The sequence below is a fragment of the Tursiops truncatus genome, chromosome 4 (genome assembly GCF_011762595.2).
Source record: "Tursiops truncatus isolate mTurTru1 chromosome 4, mTurTru1.mat.Y, whole genome shotgun sequence".
Lineage (NCBI taxonomy): Eukaryota > Metazoa > Chordata > Mammalia > Artiodactyla > Delphinidae > Tursiops > Tursiops truncatus.
Genome location: NC_047037.1, coordinates 131,865,211 through 131,887,396, shown reverse-complemented (window position 1 = coordinate 131,887,396; position 22,186 = coordinate 131,865,211). Strand labels below are relative to the sequence as shown.

Below are 22,186 nucleotides of genomic sequence, written 5' to 3'. Positions count from 1 at the left end.
AAAAATCCCTGAGTTTTTTATAAGCCAAATTGCTTTATAAATTGTTTCCAAGGACTTTTTGTCCACATAGCAGCAGCAGCAGCTCACATTTATGTGCCATTTTTTCAACCTTACCATTTACACAGAACTCTCACATTCATTGTCTTGTCTGAACTTCCTAACAGTCTTAAAGGAAAGGTAGGGAAGATAACGCATATATATTTTTTTAATTTGATAAACCTTGCATACCCTTCAATTAAGTAGAGGAACAGTTTCATAAATGTGAGATTATTCTGTTAATGTTTAAATGCTTCATTATACTGAATGTATCTAAACAAGGATTTTTTCCCCTAACTTTTGCCAAAATCTAGTTGTGAACTTAAACATGTCTATGATAAACTTAAAATAACCACAAGGCCAGATTTTCAAACATGGAGACACAAGAAGGAAGGCGGAAGAAACTTTGAATAGCTTAAAAAACATTGGGACTTTTCATCCAATTAAAGTCTTTGGTTTTTGCAGGTGATATTATGTTACATTATCTGGTCCTTGTCACTGGATGTATGTCTGTTGGAAAAATTCAAGAATCTGAAGTTTTCCGAGTTACTTCCACTGAATTTATATCACTACGAATCGATTCTTCAGATGAGGATCGCGTTTCAGAAGTGCGAAAAGTGTTGAATTCAGGAAACTTCTATTTCGCATGGTCTGCATCTGGAGTCAGTTTGGATCTGAGTCTTAATGCCCATCGTAGCATGCAAGAACATACAACCGATAATAGATTTTTCTGGTGAGTTCATATTACATTTTTCCCTTTGTAATCACGTGCTGTGCAACATAGAAGGTTGAACAGTTATTTCCAGAGATAGCAGCAGTGGGCATTGCCCATTGAGCACACCGCTCTTTCCTGCTGCGGTATCCTCAGCAGAGCATAGCAGGCATCCACTGTCATTTTTTAAAAGTTGTCATGTGATGTGAAACCCATTTACTCTCCCTGATCTAGACTGACCTTCCATTTCAGACATATATTTAAAATATTTATTTTAAAATTAGGAACGAATTAATTGTAATACAATTGCGTTACTCACATCCACTGTTCTTAGTTTTGAGGTCTTGTGTCTGGCAGCATTGCCTTTCTAAGCCCACATTCCCTTATTATTTTTAATTTTAAGGTTGTAAGTAGATGATCTTGATTCAAGAGCAACCGACTACGAGGAAGTAGTACGCTGGGATAAAGTTTAGTACTGTAATAAAATAAGACTTAATAAAACTTACCATAATAAAATATGTAACTGTGCCATGTTTCACGATTATGCGTAAGTGTGCTGTATTGTAAGTAAGCACTAATGGGGGCAGGGCCCACATGACTGTAATTAGTACCACTTTACTGGAGCAGACCAGATTTCTAGTATAGCTGTTCTCTTGTCCACAGTCAGCATCGATGTTGACTTTTTTCCTTAACACAACGGACAAATTTTATTTCATTTGTTTACTTATGTTATAAGGCCAAAGTCCGGGCCTCTCTGCTCTCGGTCTCCCTCAGTAGTTCAGATTCAGGGTGTTTCCTCCTGTATACTTTCCCTCCCACTTTCGCTATCTGCCATTATGGTCCTGGAGAAGGCCCTGGGTGTTAGAGGGCTTAAAGTCAACAACCTTAGGACAGGAAGCTAACTTCAGAGCAATAGTTTGGTCACCTTGTAGATCACATGGAAGTATCTTGGCCCAGAGGAGTGGCATGGGGGAGCAGAGAGGGCAGAGTGAAAAGGGCTTTGGAGCACTGTAGTCAGGGGGTGGGGTGTGGTGGGGAGGTCAGTGGGACAGATGAGTGGACGGAGTCCTGTCTGCTTGTGTCAGCCCTACACTTTTCTGATGGAAGAGACATTGAAGATTCTGCAAAAGGTAACGGTGTTGCAGCTGGACTTAGGGCAGCTATCCTTACCTTTTCCCCCCCTGCTCATTCTTACCCAAAATTTCCTTGATTGAGAGAGAAAAGTTTTCCTGCCATAATTAGAAGTCCAGGCAGGTGCAGATGCATTGGCTGGATGGTCAGCAGTCCAGAACATCACTAAGTTTAATCAGTGGGAATAATTCATGTATCCTTTCATTCAATTATGGCTAGAGTTGGGGCAAATTTAGATAACAGATTGAAGGGTTTATCCAGCAGGAGACAGGCTGAGCGAAGGGGACGCTGAAATGCCAAAGGTGAGTTTTGCTCGTTTTACAGTTTCTACAGTTTTGCTAAGGATTGGATACTGGAGCTTCACTTAGTATAGAAAAACGAAAGCTCTTAGAACTCATTGTGCTACCCTTGCAGCTTATTAGTAGGAGTATTTTCCAGGATACAGCCAAGTAAGTTTTGTAGCCAGAGAGTAGCAACTTCCTCCATTGGAGATTTGAGGCTGCTGCCAGTCGAGAGTCAGGTGTAAATTTAAACAATCAAAACAGCAAGGCATTGACTGCAAAGAAAAATGAAGACTGACAGCAGAGGGAGAAACTCTACCTGAACAAATGTATGGATCCCGCTCCTATTTAAATGGGGGACCTCTGCTAGGACAGGGGCCTCAGCTGTGGTGTCTGGACAGACTGGGTCACAGTTTGAGCTTTGCCTCAGATCAATGTAGATAATAATAAGCGTGGAAGCTTACGTCCTCTTTTGAAATTAATGGCGGTCATTGGATTTAATGTTATCCTCCGAGTAATCCTACTACTCATCGCCATTCCAGTATGCTTTCCTGAGCGGGTGAGAAGGGCTGGGGTTGTAGCTGGTTTTCCAGGGCTGCACGTGGCCACCACCTGTTTTCTCTCTCCTACAGCTGTCACTTGAGGAGGGGGTTGGGGACAACTGCTCCAGCCGCGTTGCTGTGTATTCTTGGTATTAATGGCCCTAAGGCGTCAAGAAAATGCTGTGACATTGTTTTTATACCTCTTAAGACAACAAGATAGTGCAAAGCACTTAAGAAAGATTTCCGCTTAGATTGGTAGTTTTAAAACTCAGAGAACTAAGCTTCAGTATTCTAGAAACTTCACTTTTGTAAGGCACCTTTTTATCTGAAAGTACCAGATAGAAAGTTTTTCTTCACAACAGTATATTTGCTTTGGTGGTAGGTTGGTGAGGAGCTTCACGTGTTTGCTGTTGGAGGAATAAGGTTTGGACAGAGCCCCTGAGGCGGTCAGCAGGATGAGAAGATGGCCGGCGTGGCAGGACCCCAGCCCCTCAGCCCTGCTTTAGCCGTAGCAACTCTGCTTTTATGTTTCCTGATCACCAGGCTTCTGCGTGTTCGTTTGAACAAAACTCTTTGCCCCAAAAAAGTTTGGCAACCAGGCCCCATCCGTTATCTAGAATGTAAAAGTATTTGGAGCAGTGGAAAACTCTAGACATGCATTAATACGGTAACCACTAGCCCTTCTGGCTGTTTAAACTTAAATTAATTAAAATGGAGCCTCATAAAAGTCAAGCCTTAAGTAGAGCCTTCTAAAGTAGGGTGGGGATGTGTGTATGAAACCCTTTTTTGGAACAAGTGATAAATACATTATGAATAAAGACATAACAGAAATGGGGCCCAGATTCTAAAACCATAGAATGTATGCTGCTTTTCTATGGACCATAGATCACATGTCCAAGGATCTCATTTTATAGCCCTATCTTCCAATCCCTGCCATAGTAAATGTAAATGAATTGATTTATTTTTGGTGCCTTTTAATGTGCATGTTCCAGGAGCAACATTTTGAAATGTACGCTGTGAGTCGTCCAGTGCTCATTACGCTAATGCAATTACTTCTTTTTCTGTTAGGAATCAGTCTTTGCACTTGCATCTCAAGCACTATGGTGTGAATTGCGATGACTGGTTATTACGCCTCATGTGTGGCGGAGTAGAAGTCAGAACAATTTATGCTGCTCATAAACAGGCAAAGGCTTGCCTCGTTTCCAGGCTAAGCTGTGAACGAGCTGGGACCAGGTTCAATGTCCGGGGAACAAATGATGATGGTCACGTCGCCAATTTTGTAGAAACAGAACAGGTATATGTTTATATTGCTTAATTCATGTATTAGGGGAGGGGCACAGAGAATAGTACGATAACAGATTTTTATTGATTCAGAACTCATTTCGACATCTGTAATGTCGTTTTATGGTTGTTCTTGGCTACTTATTAGCCTTAAGAGAGGATTCCCAAAAACAAACTTATTCAGCCATGGCTCTTCAAGTAAGTAACAAAACTTTTTGCTAATCAGCATGGCATTGCCAGTGTCATACGTTTTAGTATTGAATTTAAAATCCTCAATTATAGAGCCAGACAGCTTAAGAAAAGTGTTTTGATGAAATTAAGTCAAACCCAACTCTTAAAGCTAGGTATGTAGTACCATTAAAATGAAAAGTTATAATATTTTTGACTATGAAACTATGTAATTGTAAATTCAGGCGATGCCCCCGGTCCATTTCAGATCTTCAAATTAGTTTTTGAAAAATAGAAAAAGCTAAAGAAAAAAAATGAACTCTGAAGGTGTATGTATAAAATATTGAAATTCAAAAGGAATTCCTTTTTAAAATTTGTAATTCTTATGCTTCTGTAGTCACGATTTTCTTGGTTAATGTATATAGAAGAACTATCACTAGTTGAAAAAAGAATCCAACTTATTTAGTGGCCTATTGGATATTTTGTTAGGATCGTTTGTATATGAGAGATTGGTCATGAGATATAACTGGCGTGCACTAGAAGTTAGGAAACTTGTCGTTTGCTGTAGAGGTAACAGCTTCGTCTGTGGAAACATTTTACCCATTATTTTTCTCTGTAGGTTGTGTACTTAGATGACTGTGTTTCTTCCTTCATACAAATCCGAGGGTCTGTCCCATTGTTCTGGGAGCAACCAGGGTTGCAGGTATGCGTTTTGACATTCAGGTTTTTTTTCTCTTGAGAACTTTCCATATTTTCTAAAGTTTCAGGATAGTTTATCAGTTCATTTGATAGTTCTACTACTCCGTCTAATAATATTAGCTAGATCCATAAATGAGGATCCAAGTACAGAGGTCCTGGAATTGTTCTAGTTATTTTTTCCTTTAATGTTCTTTTAAATATCCATGGAAATTCAGCTCCCATATTTAATATTAAAATTTTGATGTTTTCATGGCACACTGATTTTCAAAGTGTTTCTGTGCTTACTATCTCAGTATCTTAGTGTATAACAATTTAGTCTCTGTAGGTAGAAAAATGTAGTAGTTAAAACAAAGCTTCTGAAACCAGACTTCTCAGTTTGAGCCCTTACTTACCACTACTAGTTTTGTGATCTTGGACAAGTGATTTAACCCCTTTGTGTCTCAGGTTTCTTATCTGTAACATGGGAATAATATTAGTAGTTCCTACTTCTTAGGTCTTAGGGTTCTTATGAGGATGAAATGGAAAGTGCTTAAATAGTAACTGGCACACACAGTCAGCACTAGGTAAGGGTTAGCTATTGTTGTTAATAAGAATATATCTGCTACTGAAATTTTACTTTGTAATTTGTAGTGACTTGTCATCTTGAATATGTTCTCTGTTTTGCTTTCTGATCTTTTTTTCCTAAACTTTCCTTTGTCGATTAAATGTAAGATTTTTTTTCACCTAAGATCATAATACTGGATTGCCCATAGTAGTGTGATTTTGCATTTTATTTTTACTCAAACATGTTTAGTTCTGAAAGTGTTAAATTATATTCATTTTAGGCTTCTGGTATATAATGTGTAGTAAATTTTGTGCCTCAGTCTATACAGTATTGAGAAAACAGAAAAAAAAAAAATCTTGCCTCCATTTAGTTCACAGTTGTATCTCTCTTATTCTAGGATGGTTATTGTGGAGGAAAATTGCAGACCACTTGAACCTTTTCAGTAAGGCAGTTTATTCAAGACAGGCTAAGAATTAACAAGGATTAATACTTGTGCTGCTTTGCTAAAATTCCTGAGTTCTCGTTAAGACCAGTTTAACTCATGTGGGTTTTATCTTTGGCATATAGGCGTAACTTAAATAGATACATTGCTCCCCAAGTCTCTCTTGGGAAAGAATACCCGCCCTACCCCACTTCTCCAAACTTTTTGTGACCAGAGGAGGGTGTTTGGAATATTTGCTTTAAGAAATTTCTAAAACCCTGTTTTGATGCAAGGTAAATGCTTTTGCTCTAGAGACAGGCTAGTATAAGAGATTGTAATAGCCTATTTATAAGCCCTCTGTTTTACCTGCTTTCTGTGTTACTAGGAAGTTCAGAATTACAGTGTTTGGTTATTCAGTAAGGTTGGATCCTGAGTAGTTACACTGAGGGATCCTCCTGGGGTGGGACTTCCTTCCGACTTCCTTCTGTGTTCTGTGGCCTGTCCACACAAGTAGTCTGGCTGGATAATGTCATTTGATTATGGGCTGAAAACTACAGATTTTTAAATCGTGCCTTTCTTGATAGAGATAGTAATTTTTGAGACATCAAGGCAGTCCAGCAATTCTGCCAAATCATCACTGAGCTGGCCTGTTGTCTCAGGTTGGGTTGAGGATTGGGTCAGTAGTTCCCAGTTATTTAGCTTAGTAGTTTTTAAAGCCAGCCTTTCTTTGAACAGGGATGGATCCGTTTCATGAGTATTTTTTATCATTTCCCCACCATTCTAAAAGAGTAGGAATAGAGGAATGAAAATAATAGATATTGATTTAAAAAAAATAAAAATATCAAGACCCCAAGTTCATTTTCTCATAGAAGACAAATAAGGACTTTTGACTTAGGGTGGCTGTAAATGGTCGTTAGGTGTCCTGTGTGTTCTCAGGACTGGAATTTATTATTGGGAATCCTTGAAGTTAGTGTTGCCTAGTGAGATGTCGCACTTCTCAAGTCACAGACAGAGAATCCTCAGGCAGTTGTCCCTTGTTCTACCTCTTTTCGTCCATGAATAATTCCTCTCAGGTTCTTAAAATATTTTAAAGGAATCTTTGGAAGTGATTTTAAAATGCAGATTCATGGCCTCAACTTCACTTGAATCTTTTTGAAAGATTCAACTTGAATCAACTTGAATCTTTTTGAAAAGATTCAAAAAAAGAATCTTTTGGAATGGGGCCAGGAATCTGCATTTTAATTTGAGTGGTTAAGTTAACCACTCAAATTAGAGAACTTGTGCTGTACTGGATCCTTCCCTGCTGCCCTTGCGGTGTATCCAGCCCTGCCTGCTCCAGCGGCCAGTCCTGAGCCAGCAAGGCGGCCCTGTGACGCTTAGCCCCAGCTTTCTCCTAGGTCTTGGGACTTTCTCTTTCTTTTCATCCCCACTCCTGTCATCTCAGTTAAGGTTTTCATAATTCCTTCTTGCCTGGAAGATTCTCACAGTTTTCTAACTGGTCTCCTCCCTGCTTTCTGGCCATTCTTACCACTTTTGATCTATTTCACTCATCAGATCTGTGCACCCGTTGCTTCGTGTTCTGGCTTCCTCTACTTATCTGGCTTCATGCCTGGCTGTTTCTAGCAAGAATCCTCTGCTCCCCAAACGAAGGTTTGTTGTCCTTCAGTAGCCGACTCAGATCTCGTGGAATGGATTCCGGTCACTCCTCCACACTGATCTCTTCATGAAATCCTTAAGTTCTTCTAAACGTGTATTATTCTGTACACATTAGGTGTATATAGTCTTGTATCCTATGAGAAATTCAAAGACTGTAGTGATGCTTCAGAGAGAGCTTGCAATCTGTTTGGGGAGACGGGCCTTTTATGGAAAAGAAACATCAGTATCAATTAGTTCGAGGCATCATAAGAGTTGTCATAAGGTGCTGCCCAGGTAAGAGTGATATTTCAAGTGCTGGCAACTCGCTCATTTTACTTATGATTTCCTTTTTTTGAAGGTATTTAGCATTTATAATTTGTAGTGTTCCTCTGATACTATATCATTACATTATATTATAGCCTATATTAGTCTTAAAAATGGTAAGCATCATGAGATTTATGCCTGGCGTGGTGTGGCACATTGAATATTTGGTTGAATTGAAGTTTCAGAAATATGTGAACACGAAGCAATACTATTGTCAGAAGATGATGTTCCATACCACCCAATGAAATGGTTTTCTAAAAATACCTTTGATGTAACTTTTTTTTAATGGGGTAAATTTATGGTTATTTAAAGCCTTAAAACTTTTATCACCATTGACATAACTTTTTTATTATAGAATTTTTTTTTAACATTGGGTAATAAAACCTAGTCTAGTCTAACCAACAGATTGCTGTAAGTGTTATGATGTGTAGCTAATTGTGTATATGCGTTGGGGAGCAGACAGTAGGGAACCAGCACAGCCGTTACCTAAAAAACATGAGAAAACTTGTATTTTTTTCACCTTCTTAACAGTTGAGAGTACTGTGCAAGATAAATGTTAATGAATAAACAAAATGCTAAGTCTTGAACTTTTATAGTATAGGCAATTACCTGAGAGGACTCCAAAGAGAAAGTTTTCTGCCGCCTAAAATGCTTAAAGTCCTGGAGCACACATCTTTCAAAATTTAAGATTTTATGCAGTCTGTTAAGCACTAGAAAATGAAATGGAATATAGATGTGACATTTGGCTAATCAATTTCTTACTAAGAATAAAAAGCACTAAAGAGAGAATCCACTGATTTCTCAGGACAGTCATTCAGTTGTCTCATCAGATCAGGAGGGGTAATGCTGAGTGGATGATAATACTGTTAATTCAGTTTTGAACTGAATTGGATGGGCATATTAGTGCTTATTTTCTAGTTTTATTTGTCCAACTGCATGACTGATTTGGCAGCCCTCCTCCCACGCTGCCTTTAAAGTCACTTTGTTCACAGATTAGCAAGAACGAATTCTGGGGAACTTTGATCCCAAAGTCTCAGGGAAATGTTTAAAAGTGAAATTCAGGGAAGGAATCTGGTCTCACTGCTGTACATCTTCTTGGCATCTGTTATACCTTTCTCAATTCTGCCTCATCTCTCTGTTGCTTTCCTATAGGAGAAAAGAAAAACTGTAACAAAACACAATCGCTAGTTATTTTCCATCTTGTTTAATTCTCTTAACCCAGATTTTCTGATTCTGCAAAATGTGCTGTAACTGTAGTTGTGTGCCTGAGAGATTGACTTGGAAAGTCTGTTTTTCCAGGAACAATGTTTTTAATTTGTAGGATCTTTGGGTGAGGGAGGAGTGAACAGAGTATTCAGCATAACAGAGAAAAAAAGAATATGTAGACATTGCACTTGTCGGCTGCCCGGAAGAGTAGGAATTTTTGTCAGGAGGCCTGAATTGTCATGCGAATCTTTTTTGAAATGAATGCTGTTGCCCTGAGAGGACAAGTTTATTCACTTGGCTGTATTTGGTTTTTTATTGCCCAAATGGCAATATCGGTTGACATATGAAGGGCACGTAATTTGAGCTTAAAACAAGGTAATGTATGTGAAAGCACTCTTAAAAATATCTTGCATAAATAAAAATCCTTGTTAGTTTACAAGTGTTTCATAATGGTCTAACTTCTAGTTCTTTTTTTGTGAGGTTGTGTTTTAAAAAATAAAAGGGATGAGAACCTCCTAGAACTTGTTTTTTAAAGAATATCATGAATGGCAATCACTCAGCTCGCTACTGGGTGTTTAGCAAATGCATTGTTACATACTGTAAACAATATTTCTTTTGTCTACGTGTTGGCTTTTGGTATGGTTACACATATTTTTCTTATCTTAGGTGGGATCTCATCGTGTTCGTATGTCAAGGGGGTTTGAAGCCAATGCACCTGCTTTTGACAGGTAAGACTGATTATTTTTACATAGTGCTGTAGGTTTTGATATTGCTAAGCAGTGAGACTAGTTCTAATTGTATTTACTGATTCATTTCAGCTTTTTTGGCTCTAAGGAAAATTTCTTCTTGACTCCTAATTTAACTGGAGGACAGTGACACTTACTGTTATGAATTCTAGGGGTGGTAGCACTAGGTGTGTGGGTCTTGTCGTCTGGGCCTTAAAACTACCTCTCACCGGTGCGCTGTCCAGTACGGTAGTTACTAGCCGCCTGTAACTCTTGAGCATTTGAAATCGACTAGGCCGGATTGAGATGTGCTGTAGGTATATAATATATACTGGATTTGAGACTTAGTGCAAAAAAAATGCAAAATACTTTATTGATATTTGTTTTATATATCAATTATATGTAGAAATGATATTTTAGCTGTATTGGGTTAAATAAAATATATGTAAATTAATTTCCTCCTTTGATGTTTACTTTTTTAATATGCCTTCTAGAAAATTTTAAATTTTGTCTGTGGCTCATATTACATTTCCTTTGGACAGCATTGCTCTCTAGCTTCTGGAATGGTTAGAAGCTAGAGAAAATAAAGGCTTCTATTTGGGGTCTCTTTTCCTTAAGGCTAGAGCTGTTAAGGAGGTCTCTGAGTACTCACGGAGCGTGTGATGTCCTCATGTGTGAGGTGCAGCCCTACGCCCTCTGCCCTTGCTGCCTTCCCACCAAAGCTGGGTGGCTCGTGTTTTCCGTGGCTGTCTAGCTTCAGCCTCAGGGTGGAGAGGGATCTAGATGATTCCAACAGCTCGAGCATAGGTGGGAGTTTGTCAGAGAGGAAATTGCATTGAGTTTTTATAAATTCAGAGTTTTGAGACTGTGTGGAATGGATTTGTATCCAGTTTTGCCAATTGTATGAGTTGAGGGGCTTCCCTGGTGGTCCAGTGGTTAGGACTCCGCACTTCCACTGCAGGGGGCTTGGATTCGATCCCTGGTAGGGGAACTAAGATCCCACATGCCACAAGGCACAGCCAAAAAAAAAGAAAGAATAAAATACTGCCACGTGGGTCCTGTTTAATAATGGGTTCCTGTTTATTGAAAAAGTTTTTGGCTTGTCATTTGACATACGTTTATTTCCTTTCTTTCTTTAATAGGCATTTTAGAACACTTAAGAATTTATATGGTAAACAAATAATAGTAAATTTGCTCGGATCTAAGGAAGGGGAACATATGCTAAGTAAGGCTTTCCAGGTAAGTGTGATCATTTTTTTCTTCTGTTCTGGCCCATGGACACCTAGAATGGTATTTTTAAATAATACAATAATCAGATTCTTCCAGGAAGTAAATTACTTCCTAGAAAAAGATTGGGTACTTGTTGGAACCATTCATTCTTTGGGGCAATTAGGTAACAGTTTAGGATAATCTTGCTGAAATTGGGATTATGGAAAGCTTTCAAGGCAATTGACCCTGTTTTCTAATCTGCTTATTTATGTTGTAGAGAAGCAGAAGGATACCCTCCCCCTAAAAAATGCTCGTCTGTCACTGGCATAAAGATACCAGGCAGGGCTTCCCTGGTGGCGCAGTGGTTGAGAGTCCACCTGCCGATGCAGGGGACACGGGTTCGTGCCCTGGTCCGGGAAGATCCCACATGCCGCGGAGCGGCTGTGCCCGTGAGCCATGGCCGCTGAGCCTGTGCGTCTGGAGCCTGTGCTCCGCAACGGGAGAGGCCACAACAGTGAGAGGCCTGCATACTGCAAAAAAAAAAAAAAAAAAAAAAAGATACCAGGCAGTTTCCTCCTTCATCTGTTCATCGTCTTGCCTATTTCCTAGAAACCATAGTCACTGTTTTAAACCTATGAAATGTTGAATAATGCATTTGTATACACACAAGACTTCTTGTACTGATGAGAGAAAATTTGAGAATTTTCATTAAATAAGAACCTAAAGAAATGTCTGACTTCTAAGGAAAAATATTTTTCATAAATGTTTATTGAGTCTGAATTGATATAAATTATAGTGTTACATAAGATTATAAACTTAAACAAAATGGTTAGAAAACATTTTCTAAAGTTTAAGCTAATGAAGTCCAAAATTAATTATTTGGCTAGTTTGTTTTAATATTGTTAATAAACAACTTATACTTCAGAGAATGTGGTAAACTTTTTATGGTAAACTTTTGAAACGTTTGTATATATTGAAGGTATAGAAAAATGAATTTTTCAATGGGCTTTGTCTTAAAAAATAAGCTATTTTATTTTGAGATTCTGTAATAGATATAGTGTCATTATATTTTTATGGTAAAAAATGAAATGCTGGTGGCTGGAAATCATTTTTCATTTTCTAAACCAGATGGGAATGTTATTTAAGTTCCCTGATATTAATCATGCCATACCCAATCTTTCCGGGATAGTATATGAGGTTTTAGGAAAAAGATGCCATAAGATATCAGCAAGTAATTTTCCATTTTACTGCCAGTGGCGATGAAAGCTTTGTGAGATTAGTAAGATTTCAAGGACCTGCTGAGATTTTCATTTAAAATGTAAAGTTCCATTTATAACAGTATATTGATAAGATCATATTTAGTTAACATTTAAATGAATATTTACCTTTTATTTTCAGAGTCATTTGAAAGCTTCTGAACATGCAACTGACATCCAGATGGTGAATTTTGACTATCATCAAATGGTTAAAGGAGGAAAGGCAGAAAAATTACATAGTGTTCTTAAACCTCAAGTCCAGAAGTTTCTGGATTATGGATTTTTTTATTTCAATGGAAGTGAAGTTCAAAGGTTTGACTGCTCTGTTTCTCTTTTCTTTAAATTGGGACTTTGCTATAATTTTATTTAATTAAATAAAATACCTTCCTTTATTATACTTGATTTTAAGCTTGTTTTCCTTTCTTTCTAGTAATAGCTTACATTACTGGGTACATACCATGGGTCAAGCAGTACACTTAGTCTTTACAAGTATAATAACAATCGTAGAGATCAGTTCTTTTATTATCTCCATTCACATTTGAGGAAGCGGAGGCACAAAGCTATCATCTGCCCCAGGTCATATAACTAGGAAACGGTAGAGCTTGATTTATCTGGCTCCAGATCTCATGCTGCTATCTCTGAGGCTATTACATTTCTCTCTTAAAATTAATGTCTTAGGGGCTTCCCTGGTGGCGCAGTGGTTGGGAGTCCGCCTGCCGATGCAGGGGATGCAGATTCGTGCCCCGGTCCGGGAGGATCCCACATGCCGCGGAGCGGCTGGGCCCGTGAGCCATGGCCGCTGAGCCTGTGCTTCCGGAGCCTGTGCTTCGCAGTGGGAGAGGCCACAGCAGTGAGAGGCCCACGTACTGCAAAAAAAAAAAAAAAAAAAAAAAAATTAATAATATTTCTTGGCTTCAGTAAGGATTATTATTATTATTTGGCTGTGTTGGGTCTTTGTTGCTGCATGCGGGCTGTCTCTAGTTGCGGTGAGCGGAGGCTACTGTTCGTTGTGGTGCGCGGGCTTCTCACTGCGGTGGTTTCTCTTGTTGCAGAGCACGGGCTCTAGGTACACGAGCTTCAGTGGTTATGCAAGCAGGCTCAGTAGTTGTGGCTCACGGGCTCTAGAGCTCAGGCTCAGTAGTTGTGGCGCACAGGCTTAGTTGCTCCGTGGCATGTGGGAGCCTCCTGGACCAGGGCTTGAACCCGTGTCCCCTGCATTGGCAGGTGAATTCTTAGCCACTGCGCCACTAGGGAAGACCCCAGTAAGGATTATTAAATGCAAAAAAAAAAAAAGAAGACATTGGTTATTGTCTGCTCTGATACAGAACTATGGGGTTATAAATCTGAGTGTGTGTCTGGCTCCTGACTACTGGCCTAATTAAAAATACGTGGTAATCGCCATCGTTCTATGAAGGCCTCTGCACATTCAAAAATGGAGGTGCTTAGCATGGTCTGAGCGTGGAGTTTTTGGCCCTCTGACATCAAAAGGTCACTGACTCAACATTCACACATGCCCAGTTGGAGGGTTGGTGGTCCTAACCAGTGTTAACCAGTTCAGCTTGGTCCTATCCAGTCTTAACCAGCTCATCTCCAGCTATACACAGCTGACTCCAAGTCCCTGGAAAATAACTTGGACAAACATCTTATTGCTTAGCCTGCCTGCTGCTTGGAGGATGTGCAAGTCTTAAAATGACCTTGATTAGTGAAGGCAGGTAAAATGGATTTGACTAATAATTACCCATGGTTTAATTATAATCTACATAAATCATTTATTTGGAAACAAAAAAAATAAGTGGATGTGGTTGAGTAGAGAGATATGTAATAAAGAATATATGGCACATTTCAATTAGGATGTGGTCACAAATCCCCCCTGAACAGTGCCATGGAGGGGGTGAGTATAGAGGACTTACAATTAGGTGACTTGAGTTCAAATTCTAGTTTGTTCCCCTTCTGATTTTGTGAGCCTGGATAAGTCACTTAGCTATTAGGAGTCTATTTCTTATGCTACAAATGACCCAGATTCCGTTAATAGTTAATGAATGCCTGCTAGGAGCTAGAGGCTGTGCTAGGAGGGAGAGGTCCAAGAAAGACAAGATGCGTTTCCTGCCTTAAAGGAGCTCATGGATTAGTGAAGAAGATACAGTCTATAATAGACATTTTCCCCCTCATAGGTTATTGAGGGTGTTCAATGATGTGTATGAAGGGACTTGAAAGCCTAAAATACTCAATAAATGTAAGCTGATGCTACAGCTCTTGAAGATAATGATTTTACAAATAATTAGGGGCATCTGAATAGAGTACTCAACTTTTCCCTTTCTCTATGTTCCCAAAAGTCAGGTAACAAGAAAACAATTCAATGTAATTCCTTGTGACTTTCTAAAGTCTTTTGTGTTTTCAACAAATTGAATGGAGATAATAAAATCTATCTTGCAAATCTAAAAAAAAAATGTGTGGCAGAATGTTAACAGTTGTAGAATCTGGATGGTGGGTATATGGGTGTTCACTGTAAAACTCTTTCACCTTTTTTGTGTGTTTGAGAACTGTTAGACCAGAAAGTTGGGGGGGGGAGAAAGTAGATGCTACACTTTAATCAGCTTAATTTTTCTCAGTTTGTTTTAGGTTTGTTATTTTTGTTTTAAACTGTCTGTTTAATTTCACTGAATTTGTTACAGATGCCAGAGTGGTACAGTTCGAACAAACTGCTTGGATTGTCTTGATAGAACAAATAGTGTGCAGGCATTCCTTGGCTTAGAGGTAAAAAGAATAAAATATGTCTGTGCAACTTGTATCAAATGCCTTCTTCAGTGCTTTTGTAATATTTATGTTTCTCATTAATGACTTTTCACAAAATGAAGTTATGCTAAAGGCATTCTTTACTTCTAGTCTTTTTCTTTGGGGGAGGGGGCAACATCCCTTTTCGTTTAAATGTTTCCTTTATCTGTTCTAAATACTTTCTTTAGATAGCATCTGTTTCCCTCTATTGTTCCTTAACTTTCCCTTAAAAAAAACCCCTGCTATTTATACTATTCCAGTAATTGCCTCTTTCTGCCTGTCTTTTGGATAAAGAAAAGAAATACGTGTATAGTGTGTGTGAAGAAAAAACAAACAAACGTGTATATATTTGGCCTTCATTCTCTGTGTTGTCTTTTAAAAGTCTTTTTGGAATGGGGGAGGATCTGTTTTCACATGTACAACCCTATAGGATTATATTTTCGACAGAGTCTGATCCAGTGCCATTTACATGGCATTTTCAAATCAGTAGCTACAAAAAACAGGACCAGATGAAAATGTCATTGTTAGAAGGAGAGCGAATGAGAGCCAACTTCTGTAACGAAGTCTCTGTTTAAAAGTTTTTTCCTTTACTATTTATATATCAAATTCAGTCTAATTTAGGCATAATCTCAACTATTTGACAAACTGTGTAGCAATGCTGAGATTTCTAAGTCTTGCCTATTACGCAGCAGTTAGGTTCATAAGGCTATTGTGGGTCTTCATTTAGTTCCATAGGAACTTAGCATAGTTCTCAAATACTATGAAAAACAGGAATAGGAAGTAACAGGTTCTTATTTCCTCTAACAGAGGATCTTAAATTTGGCCAGAATATTGGTTAATTAGTTACTCTGCAACTGAGGGTCTTTCTTTCTCGAAATGCAAGTACAATGTATAGAATTGTCTACTACAAAAATGTAGTTTTCATGTAACTAAGTAAATTTTACTGCTTTGCCTTTTTTGAAATCTGTCCTTGAGGTTTACTTAGAAAATACAACAGAAATAAAAGTAAAAGCAGGAATTTGGTCCTAGGGATGGAGTTTATCACACGGCTCAGGTTTGTTTTGAGTTCTGTTCTGAAGTGGCTAAAAACATTTAGTTAGATTCTGAGAGTAAGCTTAGTGAAGTACTTGAACATCTTCATTAAAAGTAGAACAAGTGTTAGAATCTGACTTAGCTGACTACCCACTGTCTGTTGTTAGGTGTGAGAATACTCCCTAGTATAGCAGTTGGTTGACTGGTTACAAAATATACTGCTAGTGTAGGCAAAACCAAACTACTTGTAGTGAAGGCCACTTTTGCCCAGTTCCTTGAAGAAGGAGGTATAAATGATAAAGGAGATGCCGGAGGCTGATTTTGTTAATACTCCATGCCAGCAAAGAGTAGCCCTGGTGTAGGTCTCTAGGCAATCAGATAAACCCAGTATAGGGTTTTTAATATTATTTTAATGTTTGATCCCTCTATAATTATGGATAATGTCCACTTATAGACAAGATAAAAGGAAACACAAATGGGAGGGAGTTAAGTAAAAATGCAAGACATCGACTAGATTCCAAATAAGAGAAAGAGACTGGATAAGGATTATACGTTGCTTTGCCTTTGCCAGACTTCAAGGCTAAGAGTCATTCATAGTAAAGACCAATAACTTTTCTGAACACTTCTACTGTGATGAAGGAACTGTGGGAGCCCAAAGATCCTTGCATTCCTTGCATGCTGTGTCCCCCCTAGTTCTCCCTTATATGCTTTACTGATACGAATTTTATACATTAGAAGCTGTCGTGACTTTATTCAGAGATATGACTCACTTTTAAAATTTTGATAACAATTCAAGAGCAGCTCTACTTTTCTCACAATCTCCTGACCTTAATTACCCAAATGTGTAGACCCAAATCCAGAAATTAAAGAAACTTAGTTATTTCTACATATATTTAAATAAACGAGGTAAATATCGATATATTTCTCTGCTCCAATGCGTGCTGTTGTGTATTGTTCTTTTAGGTGAACAAGATAAACTAGTCTGATTTATAGGGACCTTTTTTTCCTACTTTTTGGCTGCGCGGCTTGTGGGAACTTAGTTCCCCAACCAGGGATTGAACCTGGGCCCTCGGCAGTGAAAGAGGGGAGTCCTAACCACTGGACCGCCAGGGAATTCCCCATAGGGCCATTTTGATAAGCTTAATATCATTTAACCAGAAAGAAGTTCTTATTACTGCAAGGGAATACTGAGTTACTTGTAGGTTTCATTGATGTGATATTTACTTTAGAAATTGACATGGTGGAAAATAGTAAACTTGTGTTTTCAGAATCCAGACCCACAAAGTCCTGTAACTGTAAATTCTTGGTTTGATTCTGGTAGTTCTTAAAAAGTCACATCATAGTGAATGTATTCATATACTTACAAAAGTTTCTCTTTTGCTGTTTTAGATGCTAACTAAACAATTGGAAGCTCTCGGCTTAGCTGAAAAGCCTCAGCTGGTGACTCGCTTCCAAGAAGTTTTTCGGTCAATGTGGTCTGTGAATGGTGATTCAATCAGTAAGATTTATGCAGGAACTGGAGCTCTTGAAGGAAAGGCTAAGGTAGATCTAGATCTATCATAACATTATAAAAGATCCTTTTTCCTTCTTTAATAAAGCTTTAAATGGACTCTTTTAAATTAATAGTTTGGTTTTTATAAGGTATCTGTTTTAGAATTCTGCTTTATCATGCTTTTATGTCCTCTTTAACACTTCCTTCTATAGTGGATACTAATGATTGAACAGATAGTTATTTCCCTAGGTTTGAGGGACACGTATACATGACATATTCAGTTGTTTAGTGATAATCCACTAGGCTTAGATATGTGTTCCTCACATTTTTTAAAATGATTTTTCACCTGCATAATATCTGTTTTACTTTTCATATTATTTTGATTAAAAATATGTTTCTTTTAAACCTTTGGTTTTGTGTGTGTGTGTGTGTGTGTGTATGTGGCCGCACAGCACGACATGCAGGATCTTGGTTTCCTGGTCTAGGGATCGAACCCAGGCCCCCTGCAGTAGAAGCACAGAGTCCTAACCACTGGACTGCTAGGGAATTCCCCCAAATATGTTTTTCTTTAAAAAAAAAAAATCAGAGACTTCCCTGGTGGTTCAGTGGTTAAGATTCCACACTTCCAGTGCAGGGGGCATGGGTTTGATCTCTGGTTGGGGAACTAAGATTCCACATGCTTGCTGTGTGGCACGGCCAAAAAAAAATTTTTTTTTAATTAAAAAAGTAGAACAACAAAACAAAACCTCCCCTCCCTCCCAAATCATAGTCTTCCCAATAAAGAGTCTTGTCTTATTTGACTTTGTTTACCCAGCACTTGACGCAGTGCATTCTGTTGGATAGATGTGTGATAAATGCTGGATGGACCAATAAATCAATGGGCAATTTATGCCATACCCACTGTGAACCAAATGCTATTAGGGCTTAAGTTTGTTTTTTGTTTTTGTTTTTGCTTTTGTTTTTTTTTGCGGGGTACGTGGGCCTCTCACTGTTGTGGCCTCTCCCGTTGCAGAGCACAGGCTCCGAACGCGCAGGCTCAGCGGCCATGGCTCATGGGCCCAGCCGCTCCGCGGCATGTGGGATCTTCCCAGACCAGGGCATGAACCCGTGTCCCCTGCGTCAGCAGGCGGACTCTCAACCACTGCACCACCAGGGAAGCCCAGGGCTTAGGTTTTTATTCTTTTTCTTTTCTTACCTTGAAAAGGAGGCTATCAAAATGTGCAAAGGAAGTGTGAAATATGGACATAATTATAAGTCTGTGCCTCGTCATTACTTTTATCTACAGACTACTTTCTCCTTTAGTGTTTGGCCCTTACTGAGGGACTTTGGGTGCATACTTGAGGTATTTTTCATTATTTTATATACTTAAATATTGACCTTTTATGTCTCCTGGCCTCCATTGAATTTAATATTCTAAATCCCTATCCCCAGAAATAGAAACAGGGACATTTACCACTTTTATAGTTTCTTATTTAGCCGCTTCAATATAGCAGCTGAAGTTCATCATCACAAAGTCTTCTTTTAATTTCCAAATCTTCCTCCTCTTCTGTGTCTCATAAAGTGTCATGCCTCTGTTCAGAGGCATTGGCCTTACCTGCAAAAGTTCCTTTTGTTCAACTCACAGAAATAATTTGTACTGACATTTACAAATATTTACATCTCAAATGGTCCTTTTTTTCTTTTTTTTTTTTTTTTGGCGGTACGCGGGCCTCTCACTGTTGTGGCCTCTCCCATTGCGGAGCACAGGCTCTGGACACGCAGGCTCAGCGGCCATCGCTCACGGGCCCAGCCGCTCCGTGGCATATAGGATCTTCCCTGTCCGGGACATGAACCCGTGTCCCCTGCATTGGCAGGCGGACTCTCAACTACTGCGCCACCAGGGAAGCCCCCTTAAATGGTCCCTATTTTTGAAAACCCGAGATTGTTAAACTTTCATGTATTCCTTTTGAATAAAGAACATAATTCTTGCTTTTAAACCTGATTCTCTACAACTATTGCTTAAAATATTCTTTTATGTTCTGCCTTTTTGTTTCTGCAGTTGACTATCTATGTACAGAGGTTACATATATTTTCAGCGGTCTTTTATCTCTAACAAAATAGATATGAACTTTTATGTATTAAATATTCTAGTCTGAATTGAACTAAAATCTAACATCTGAACTGCTCTTTCTTTTCCTTTCTCTGGGTTCCTTTTGATTAATTGCCTGATAATGTGAATGGTGAGTCTCTTTTCAAATAATGTCATTTGCATATGTTTTATGGAAGGAAATAACATTTTAAGCCTCAAATTCCTGTTATTTCTTTAAGGAATAAAAATTACATATTGCAAACTAAAGTTCTTTTTCTAAAAGGCAAGAGTTTGTTGTTGTTTTTTTAAAACAATCATCAAAATCTGTAAGATTAAAATATCTTTATGATAGCTAACACACCTGAGTAAAATATATGTTCATTAGAAGTTGTAATCGGCTCTCTCACTGTAGGAATTGGCATATATTTATTTTTATTACTTATATTTACATAGGCAAAGTGACCTAAAATATACAAACTGTAGTTTACATGTTACAGACTAGACCTTCGTTCTCATATTCAATTTTAGTTTTAACTAATGTAAGTTATTGGGAGCAATTTCAATTTTATTTTTCTACTATTAGAGTACTTTGAAGTTTTCCTGAGAACATGCAAGTGCAGTGTATCCTCCTTTATCTCCCCTGCTTCTCCCCACCTATCCCATCCATCCCCAGGTCTAAAAGTTACTATGTAAGAAGTAATTTCCTTGTCTTGAATAAGTATATTTCAGTTTATTTCCTTTATAGTAAACAATTTTAAACTTTTAAGGCTCTAGATATCATTAGTGGATGCAGTTGTGGCGCTGAGCTTCTTCTGTCTCTGTGCAGAGCTGTTATCCAAAAGAGGAAAAGAAACAGTGACATCTTGAGACATTTTAATGTGATGGTTTGATATTCAAAATAGAATAATTAGGTCCTTTTTATTACAGTAAAGTCATATAAAACTTATTTAAAGTTTCAGAATACCTATTGAATAAAAACAATTTAGAATGAAAGTCCATGCTTTTTTCCCCAACAGGCTGGAAAGTTAAAAGATGGTGCTCGTTCTGTTAGTAGAACAATTCAGAATAACTTCTTTGACAGCTCCAAGCAAGAGGCCATTGATGTTTTGCTACTGGGAAATACTTTAAATAGTGATTTAGCTGACAAAGCTCGAGCCCTTTTAACTACTGGAAGTTTGCGTGGTATGCGTCCTTACTTTATATTTTACTTTATATTGTTTATATTCCTTCTAAAAGTCCAAGAGGTAAATGTAAACTTACTTACGTGAATACTTTTTAGATTGAGTTGATTAAAATAGTTTTGGAAGGAATTTCTGTCGGTGTAATTTTCTAAAATTGCATTCTCCAAAGGAAGTTTATCTCTCCTAAAACGTCTATATCATTAGTGGAATTATTAAGCTAAAACCGAGGCCCATGCATGTTTTCTTTTATAGATTATGATTGAGGAGGGAAATGGTTTAAGTATTGCTAACTTTATATAAGGCAGGAATTCATAAAATATTCAGCTAGTACTTTCAGTAGAGTATTTAATAATTATGTAGAAAACATTGCTTTATTGAAAAAAACAATACCTTTGTTGGTTATTTAGCTAATCACCACCCCAAAAGTTTCTATAACTTGGTCCTACCTTTTAAATGCTGTTGTTTGAATAAGCATTAAATCATATTAATAATTTTAAAATGCTTATTATTGGACACCATCATTCCCAATTTTAATATTTGACATAAATATATGGCTTTCAGAATGGCTGTTTATCTTTCACTGTGTCTTTCATTAAAATCAAAAGAATTTGAGCTCATATCAGTGAGCGTATATTAAGCAGTATCGTGGGAAAACTCAATATACATTGTAAAACTTAAGAGACTTCCTTAATTTCATATTTTTTTCTATTTTAACACTGTAGCACTCTGAACATTTTCATTTCTTCTGTTACCCCCCCAAACCAAACCTTTCAATTTTCCCTGTTCAAGTAGGAGAAATTGTTCTTCATCGAATTATGTACTCTTGGGTCATTACTTAGTCAAATACGTTATCATGGATTCTTTCAGAATTCTGCATGGTGCTGAAGGTAGTTAATTACAGTCAGCTCCTCAGGGGTCTGTGAGTAGGCTGGGGACTGAAGTCTACTAAAGCTCTGAAAACCAGAATCTGATCTTAGCTACTCCTTTTAACATCAAGCTTTCTTCCTGGCTTCCAGCAGTAGACGCTGACTGATTTGCATCTTATCACCTCTTTCCACCTGTGCCTACTTTGTTATGGAGGCATTTATCAGCAACAACTGAAAGTAAGCCATTGAAGGAAAGAGAAGAAGTGAGGGACCTGAGTAATTCCCAGACTTGATCATCAGTTTTTTTGGTTTCCTGCACATTTTACTATATGAAAAATATACCCTTAAAAAAAGTACAGTCAGTTCTGCTCTAATGCTTATTCTGAGAATGGGAATTTTGTTCCAACATGGATGCTATATCAGGGAACATTTTGAGTATAATGCCAGTTCTGCAGTAGTTTATGCGTGATTTCACTGGTAGTAATGCTGGGGAAATGCGGAAAGCTGCACCCAGCAGAACTGCGTTGGGTGGAAATATACACAACACACATACACATGTGCGTGCACCTGAGACATCGCTCCCTCCGCTCACCAGATCCATCCGT

The 22,186-nt window shown here is 38.2% G+C and overlaps 1 protein-coding gene across 10 annotated transcripts in view; it reads left to right on the top strand.

The window, feature by feature from the left end:
- SYNJ1 (synaptojanin 1) overlaps window positions 1–22,186 on the top strand; it is an 89,099-nt gene that overhangs the window by 24,974 nt on the left and 41,939 nt on the right. For 9 of the 10 annotated variants that reach the window (XM_073804451.1, XM_073804450.1, XM_073804449.1 and 6 more), the window contains 9 exons: window positions 502–769; window positions 3,771–3,996; window positions 4,771–4,854; window positions 9,647–9,708; window positions 10,848–10,944; window positions 12,313–12,482; window positions 14,843–14,924; window positions 17,364–17,516; window positions 20,551–20,716. In XM_073804451.1, coding sequence (XP_073660552.1) covers window positions 502–769; window positions 3,771–3,996; window positions 4,771–4,854; window positions 9,647–9,708; window positions 10,848–10,944; window positions 12,313–12,482; window positions 14,843–14,924; window positions 17,364–17,516; window positions 20,551–20,716 — 1,308 coding nt within the window. The remainder of the gene's footprint in view (window positions 1–501; window positions 770–3,770; window positions 3,997–4,770; window positions 4,855–9,646; window positions 9,709–10,847; window positions 10,945–12,312; window positions 12,483–14,842; window positions 14,925–17,363; window positions 17,517–20,550; window positions 20,717–22,186) is intronic. The other variant, XM_073804452.1, reaches the window with a different exon arrangement.